An 8884-nucleotide genomic window follows, 5' to 3' on the forward strand; every position below is an offset into this window, starting at 1 on the left:
TAGATATGAATAAATCTAGTAAAGGATATGAAATCCGAATGGACTAGTCTATTATATATATTTTTTCATTTATTTATATATTTTTTTAAAATCAAATTTAATTATATAAATAATTTTGAAGTTTTTATTTGAATAATTAATAGTCAAATAAAATAAAATAAAAAATTATTTTTATATATAAATTACTTTATTATGATTAAAGAATTTTAATAACTAATTTTTAACAAATTTTTATAATAAAATTTTTTAATTTTTTAATTTTTTCATTTTCACTTTTTATATTTCAAAACTATTGAAAAAATATCATCTCAAATTTCAGATCATAACAAAAAATTACCAAAATTTAATTATCAAAATATTATTTCATATTCTACTATATATGTGGTACTTATGGTACTTTTATGGAAACCAACCATAACAAAAAATCACTTTATCATCGTATTACATTAATAAATAATAAAATGACTGAATAAAATAGTTAGATTTGAATATATGTATATGTAATTTTTTTTATATGTATTACTTAATTTGTCTATTTTAGTGTAGATAATTCTTGTAGCAATTAGGAAATCGATCGAAAGAGAGCTCAAACTTGCATACGTGCCAACAGAAGATGGAAGAATAAATAGCAAAACCCATCTTAAATCTTTAAAGTGAGAGAGTCTTAGAATGAAAATGGCGCTATCTTCTTCATCACCTTGTTGGTGTTCTTCCCCTCCACCGCTTCCTCCCTTCACCCAACGACACCGTTTTGTTACTCTCAAACCCTACACTCGTTCTCAACCACACCACACCCTCGCCGCCGCCGCCACCACCAGACCTTCTACTCCGTTAGTGCACTCCACCAGACAAGGGTTTGACACCGTCAACATTGCCGAAGATGTCACTCAGGTTCCTTCCTACTCCCCTTCGCAATTTCAACACATTTTTATTGCTGCTGCAACATTTTAATTTAATCTTTTAGTTAACTATTTTATGTTTCTGCTATTTCTTCTGCTTTACTTTTGAATGACTTTGCGAATTTCTGCAGTTGATTGGAAATACGCCAATGGTATACCTGAATAAAGTTACTGAGGGTTGTGTGGCTAACATTGCTGCCAAACTTGAGTCTATGCAACCTTGCCGCAGTGTTAAGGACAGGTAGTTTGTTACAATGATGCACACACACAGACAGACACACACTCCGTTTCCTATATTTGCTGTTGCTCTGTTGGCTTAAAAAAAGGAAATGAGTTTCTTCATATGTTAAAATTGTTTTATAAGACAATTTTTTAACTTGTGCCATAAACTAATTTTAACATGAAAAAACTTATTTAATTATTTTTCTCTCCTAGAGAGACTTCTTTATATTAGAAGTTTTCAACATTCCATGATTTTCAGTTTGCGATTTCTTTTGTATGTATTATGTATTAATATCTGTTATTATTCAAAATGTCAGAATTGGCTATAGTATGTTATCCAATGCTGAAGAGATTGGAGCAATTTCTCCCGGGAAGGTACATTTTTTTTTTTGTGTACGGATCAATGTAATATTTGCTACTTTTAAATTTACTGTATTGTGATGTAATAGTTTGTTCAAATCCAAGGTACTGGATCTTGAGTTTTTTTTTACATTCCTAATAATGTACTGTTTCAGACCGTGTTGGTTGAACCAACTACGGGAAATACAGGACTTGGCATTGCTTTTGTTGCAGCAACAAAAGGGTACAAACTTATAGTCACAATGCCTGCTTCTGTTAATGTTGAGAGGAGAATCCTTTTACGTGCTTTTGGTGCAGAGGTTATTTTGACTGATTCTGAGAAGGGGTTAAAAGGGGCTGTTGACAAAGCTGAAGAAATTGTACGCAGCACACCCGACGCTTACATGTTTCGACAGTTTGATAATATGACTAATGCCAAGGTTAAGTGTTAATGCATCTGCTGTAAGACCTTCAACTTATTAGTCTCTGTGTTTTTAATTATTTAGTGCATCAGTTAAAATAGAAATTACAATATAAATTAAGTTGCATGTTATTAAGATTTATATGCACAAATTACAGATACACTTCGAAACTACAGGGCCAGAGATATGGGAGGATACCCTGGGCAATGTTGATGTATTGGTTGCTGGGATTGGAACTGGTGGTACCATTACTGGCACTGGACGTTATCTGAAAATGATGAACCAAAATATAGAGGTTTGATTATTCATTTTATATGCATTTAGTTGTTGTTTCTATTTGAATGATATATACTTATTGGTCCTGTAGTTCTAACTTCCACTACTAAGTATATCATTTCTTAAATTCAAATCCCCTAATCTTCGCTTCTTTTGAATTAAAAGAAATTTTATGTAGTTATTGAATCAGTCAGCTCGCATTGTATGTTTCTCATATTCCAAACAAACCTCTAGGAACTTGGCTCTGTATTTCTGTGTTGGCAGAGAGAGGGAGAGAGACGGATAATGAATAAGGAAGGAAAAAGGATCCAGATGGATAACCAAAAGTATTAGTTTGACTATTTTAACATGTACTTGATTAAACCATGAATTGTAGGAAACATTTTTCAGGATGACTTAAACTGTGTAGTTTTTGTGACATGCCTGCGGGTATTATTAGGTTTATGATAGACAACTATTGGCTTATGCTTCTTACATGTTAAGTGCAAGTAATGCTTTATCTATTCTATTTTGTTTTACCTAGAGTTAAAAGTGTAGTATGTTGTTCCTTGGATAGGTGGTTGGGGTGGAACCTGCAGACCGAAGTGTCGTTTCAGGTGACAATCCTGGTATGAATATTTTACAAAGTTTAGGAATTAAATATTCCCCCGTCTTCAGATTATTGGTTTCTAGGCCAATATTCACTTAAAACATTCTCTTGTCTGCTTTTGACTGTATAAGAGTTTGTCGTAGGTTTCTTGCCAAGCATTTTGGATATCAAACTGCTTGACGAAGTTATCAAGGTACAAATAAATTATTGTCCTCACTTTCTCTATATTTCTTTCTGAATAACCTGCTTATTGTTCTTCTAGTTGGCTTTCGTATTTCTGTACTGAGGAACAGCAAGCTTTGTTTCATGAATTTAGGTCATTAGTTCAATTTTGGAGTCATCTACATAATCTGGAGTGTCATCAACTGTTAGAGGATGGAAGGTTTACGTAAGAAAAAAGATATAGGAGAAATAATTTGGGGGTTGTTAGGGGGTTAGTCTTCTGTTAGGAAGACTATATATGATGGGGGACTCCCCTGTTGTGGGGTATGTTTTTTCTTTCTAGTAGAGAGTAGTGATAGGATTAGTGAATCTTGAGAGGAGAGATTTTGCGATCCTAGACAGTGTATTGAATTCTACTTTCTGGAATTATCAATAACACGAGAACCAATCCTGATTTTGTTTGTAAGAATCCCAATTCATACTGTTCTGCTAAACCCTTTTTAGTTATTTCTTTAGTGGTTTTTTTTTTTCTTCTAAATATGCAATGTTGTTATCTTATAATTTGCAGAAACAGATGATTTCAAGTAATTAATTATCTTAACAAATGAAATAACAGGTTACAAATGTTGAAGCTATTGAAATGGCGAGGAGATTAGCATTGAAAGAAGGTTTGCTGGTGAGTTATGAGTTAAAATATTTAATATACCTTATTCTAATCATTGAGATTGTAACTGTTGGTCACCTTGTACTTTGCTTTACAAAACCCTTACTTTATTCCGAAAAAAGTAATTCATTGTAGTTCCTTTTCACTTAATTTTTCACGTTCCATTTAACTAAACAGGACCAAATGAACATTTTGCTAAGTTAAGGACCTAAAATGACGGATGCTTACTAGTTCAAATACTAGAATGAGGGTTTACTTGTAGATATCTTTTTGTTACTTCGTTTCATGTTTCGTATTTTAATATCAATTATTAGCAAACTCTTGCAATGTTTTAATATTACGAATGTCTATAAACTGAATAATGATCTGCATTTAGCTTTTCATGATTATTTTGTGTGCATATTAAAAATATTGGCTTGACATTTTTCATGCTTATTTTTGTATGTTGCTGGTTATTGCAAGTCATTATAAACTACCAAGTGGTTAGGTTTATAATTTTTAGGATGGCTTATCATAATTAACTCAAATTTCTGTATAGGTTGGGATTTCTTCAGGAGCTGCAGCTGCTGCTGCCATAAAATTAGCAAGACGGCCTGAGAATTCTGGGAAACTTATTGTGGTGAGTTCATTTCCTATTTCTCAAATATTTTGGCTTTCTTTTGTAGTTTCCATTGGATTTATTGGACTCATTTTATATATAAGAGTAGGTTTTGAGAATTGAATTGATAGAATAAAAAGAAGCCTAGTGATTTTTTCTCACAACTAATGGGCTTTCTGCCTAGAGACATGTTTCTCTCTGATCACTTTATTTAGCTTGAGTCATTGAATGTTGAACTCAGTAGTTTATTATGCTTTTTGCATCTTCTTTGGTCCCAACCTCCCAGGATATGTTGTTGGTTAAACATGCTTACTCTTTGCTATTCTTTTCTCCTTTTTTAATTAGAACATTAGGACTCCCTGCAAAATTAGCCTCTTCTAAGCAAAATTTCTGTTGAATCACGATACTTCTGTCTTCATCTGGGTTTAAAAGTTTCAAAATCAATGGCTAGGGACAAATTGAATTTGGGACAGACGGAAGTTGGTTTTCTGTGCTTCTGTTCATAGAAGTGTCAATTGATGGCAAAGCATAAAACTGTCACAATAAATAAGTGCTTAGGAAACATGATTTGATGTTGCCCAAGACTTCGTAAAGATGGAAATTAGAGAGCACAAGTGTAGTGTATGCTGAATTCATGAATTTAGATGTTCTATTTTACTACTTTCCTGATAAATTATTCTTTTATCAATAAATCTATTGATTCTTTCTTCACCTCTTATTTTGCACATTGAAGGTTATTTTTCCAAGTTTCGGTGAGAGATATATTTCTACTGCTCTCTTCCAATCTATCTACGAAGAGGTTCAGAACATGTAAGATTTAGATTCTACCTTAACGAGGACAATAGCCAATTAAAGATTGAAGCTGCTCTCATGGCACTGCCATTCAAAGAAGTAGCAGCTGTCTCTTGCTTTGTATAGGTATATATATTCACACTGTTGGATAGAATCAATGTTACATGATAAACCGGTCTTCTGTATGTTTTAATCTTGGGATTTTATGCATCAGATGCATCATTTGGACAAAGCACAATTTTGAAGCCGAGGTCTTTCAGGAAGCTAAAAGGGGGAACTGACATATTGTACACTGTCTTTTATATTTTCAATTTTTATACTGGTAATCTAGCGTGGCCTATTCTTTTCATTATTCTTCACTTTCCCTTCCCAGTGTCAATGATGAGTAGTATTGAAATGTCCTACAGAATTGTTAGCATTCTTTTCCCTATTTACTATTATCGGACTGTATTTTATATATGTAGATATATGGAAGCATTACGCATTTACTCTGCATAATTAGTGATTGCGTACCCATTATATATTGCTTCTCACAATGACAGAAAGAACTTTGTTTGAATTGAAAAACTTATTCCAAAATCAGTTTCAAAAGGGTTGGTTATACTAGTTTTCATCTAGAAAAGTTGTCTAACATGGACCTGTTAACTCAAGGTCCCAGATATTTGCATATCAGTCGTTAGATATAATAAAAAAAAAAATTAAACAAACGGTTGCATCGATTATGTGTGAAGTATACAAGTTTTGCTAGTAAAAATTAAAAAGAAATAATATTTATAAACTAATTTTGTTTATGTAACGCATTAAAATCAAAATGCAAAATAGTCGTTTTAAATTATAAATTGATTGGTGTTCCAAGGAGTACGTTGTAAGTGGTCCATGCTGTCTATGCCACAAGCTGATTTTGCTTTTTTCATATACCTGATTTTGCAAATTACATGTAATTGTGAGTTCAATTGGAAAGTTTTGCACCCACGAATCCTTCTTTCAGGGTTAAAAGCTGATATGGAATTAAAGATGTACTTTAAAATTCCATTGAGCTTAAGTATACACATATTTTTCCTCGATATTCTTCCATATCATTTCCAACCAGAAGCAAACTATTCAAGAAAATGAGGGTTCCTATGTGAACTGACATTTGTCATAATTCTTTACCCTGAAAACTTGTGCTAAATGAGCTTCTTAAAAGTTGCGTTTTTTTATTTATTTAATGTATTGTTTCCTCTATTCCTTTTTCTTGGATTGAATTGTCAGTTGATGTTTGCTCTATTGGGGTTAGGGAGGAATGGAGCAAGCAAGAATTCTCATTCTCAATCTTGTTGCTCCCACTATCTCTATATATAAGTAGCAGCTTTATGTATGCACCAAAAACAACTATTTACACCTCAATGCAAGGTATAATGTTCATAAAATAAATAATTTTTTGTATTTGTAAAGAAAAAGAAAGTAAAAGGTAGTGAAGAATAATATTGGATGACTGTAAAAATTTTGGGTGTTCAAATATTATTATCCACCTTGACTATTACACAATCATTCATCATCAGTTCCATGTGATTGCAGACAAAAGTCTGTTCAGTGATGCTTAATCTTGTCCTACATGTTTATAATATATCTTTTTTCATGAAGGTGATAGAAATGTTGGACGATTACACTTAATTGCTTTAAAAAATATTTCTACACATGATCTATTCTTAGCTTTTATTTGATAATTTTTCACATGAACCACTATTTCAGTTGAAAGCAGTTCTTTTATAAATCTGTTTAACTTTCTTTTCTTATTTTGAATTGGTTCTGAGATCTCCTAAGCATGGACAAACTGAAGACAAAACTAACACAAACTTGCACTATTATTGAAGTAATTGCGAGCATTACCCTAATTTTGTGGTATCTATGGTCCAAGTGGGGCAAGGGATAGCGTGGTGCTTTGGGCCATGGAGATGAGAGTGAGAAGACAAGTCCAGAAGAAAATTGATTACTCTGAAGAGTCACTTGGTTAAGTTTTTATATCTAAATAAATTTATTTGGTCAAATGGTTTATTTTATATTCATTGCAATAGGTTTTTCTCAAACTCGAGTCCTTTTCATCTTTTTATTGTAATGAGACTACTCAGTCTCATCATATTCACAGTGTAAGTGACTATTGTTGTAATTGTAAGACCTCATGTGTGAGCTATTTGTGTGTTATTTCTGATTTACCTAATTTCTTTTCAGGTAAATTCAAAACTGTGATGAAGAAGGCAATGTTATTGAAAGTTACTCTTATCAGTTTTTTGGCAATTCATATTTTTCATGTCTGCATTTCTAAAACCTTAATGTATTTGGTGAAAATACGATTTCCAAGTTGAATTTGATTAACAACAACAATTACTCAATGAATTTCATACTAATACTTACCACTATTTGGAGATATACTATTGTTAGTTATCATGAGAAAGTGATATTGCTGAATAATTAATTATGAACCAAAATTTTAGTGACAAGGTTTGAGAATCATGATGCAATTTTAAAAAGATTTGGTCATGATTGACAAATTTACCTGTTTTAAAATGAGGACATGCAGAATAATTACTTTTAGTTATTAGTGATAAAATAAGTATTAATATTTTAACATGTATAATTCAAACATTTCTTCTACCTGTGTACTAAAGAAGGTTACCACTAACAAAATCTTTATTAGTGGTCCATAATGACCCCTGTTATAATTTTGAAGAAAATGGCACTCCTTTTCCTAATTTGAAGGCCAATTAAATGCTGTGGACTTGTAGTAAGCAAACCACTTCATTTTCCACTTTATTGCATAGATGTTGATTTTCATAGAGAGAACACAAAGATAGAACCCAATGGGTTTAATTATACTTTTTAGGAACAGGACAAACTTAAATTGCATTTAAGGTAGTGGGATCACAGTTGTAATTTGGCAATAACAATGATTTAGTAGGTTGCCCTGTTTTGTCTTAATTTCCTCTGTAGCTGTCTTTTTTTCGATCCACACTCAACCAAAGAGAAAATTTTCAGTCCTATGTTTTTCATACCCTAATGAACAACAAAAAGTCTCATGCTTTCATTCATCATCGAACATTTAACCAAAAGGGTTCATCTTGCAACCCATCATTTATTTTTATTTCTTCAAAATGACATGTGAAGTGTTTCTTATGTGATAATGGGTGATCCATTAGTGCACCGATAGACTCTGATACCATGTTAAGAAGTGGGGTTTTAAATCTAACTTAATTCCACAAAATCAATTTGTAAGGTGATGTTTGCATCTTATTTATATATTATGAAATGACCTTATTTCTAGTCGACGTGGTACCTCCAACAATATGAAAATGAGAGTGATTAAAAAATGAATTTGAATATTTGGAAAGATTAATGGAGTATGAAGGTTTGGTTGGTATGTTGATGTGGTCCCAGGTGTGGACTTGTGTTGTGTTGTGCAGAAAAGGGAAGGCCTATTGATGAGGATCTAACAAATGCAACTCTTATCTTAATTCACATGACAGCCATGCAATGTTAGGTAAAAAATATAATAGCAGTGAGGCAAACAGATTTATTACTGCTGCAAAATTTTACACCATTACCATTGTTTTTCACTTAATTATTGTCATAATTTAAAGATACATTATTGAGTTATGTTTCTGATACTGGATTTTGCTGTTAAATACTTCTGCAAGTGTCTATGCATAGCAAAAACTAACCTAACTTCTTGAACTCTCATTATAACATTGCAACTCTATCATAAATCTATTCTCTCCTACTACCAATTCAACTTTTAAAACTTTAATATTGATTAGAAAAGAGACAGAAAATTAAATTTTAATCAATTCTAGTTTCTTTGTAAATTATTACAAGGATTTTTTTTTTTTGCAGCAGTTTTATTTTTAAGATGCAGAGATGTTGAAACATGCATGACCTATTTTTTTG

At 31.9% G+C, this 8884-nt stretch overlaps 1 protein-coding gene across 1 annotated transcript; it reads left to right on the top strand.

The window, feature by feature from the left end:
* Positions 1 to 583: 583 nt before the first annotated feature.
* On the top strand, positions 584 to 5484 carry LOC114190280 (S-sulfo-L-cysteine synthase (O-acetyl-L-serine-dependent), chloroplastic-like). The gene is made up of 11 exons (XM_028079105.2): positions 584 to 891; positions 1031 to 1140; positions 1439 to 1496; positions 1637 to 1900; positions 2040 to 2177; positions 2715 to 2766; positions 2891 to 2940; positions 3526 to 3585; positions 4112 to 4192; positions 4905 to 5089; positions 5178 to 5484. The coding sequence occupies exons 1-10, from the start codon at positions 670 to 672 to the stop codon at positions 4983 to 4985; spliced, it is 1116 nt and encodes a 371-aa protein (XP_027934906.2). The 5' UTR covers positions 584 to 669; the 3' UTR covers positions 4986 to 5089; positions 5178 to 5484.
* Positions 5485 to 8884: the final 3400 nt, after the last annotated feature.

The sequence above is a fragment of the Vigna unguiculata genome, chromosome 1 (genome assembly GCF_037176805.1).
Source record: "Vigna unguiculata cultivar grain cowpea cultivar isolate G323 ecotype 2 chromosome 1, ASM3717680v1, whole genome shotgun sequence".
Lineage (NCBI taxonomy): Eukaryota > Viridiplantae > Streptophyta > Magnoliopsida > Fabales > Fabaceae > Vigna > Vigna unguiculata.

Bases quoted from the DNA above. Each gene is read 5' to 3' on its own strand.
- LOC114190280 (XM_028079105.2), top strand. From the start codon at position 670: ATGAAAATGGCGCTATCTTCTTCATCACCTTGTTGGTGTTCTTCCCCT. The intron at 1,141-1,438 runs GTAGTTTGTTAC...TCAAAATGTCAG, and splicing joins TGCCGCAGTGTTAAGGACAG to AATTGGCTATAGTATGTTAT. The intron at 2,767-2,890 runs GTATGAATATTT...AGTTTGTCGTAG, and splicing joins CGTTTCAGGTGACAATCCTG to GTTTCTTGCCAAGCATTTTG.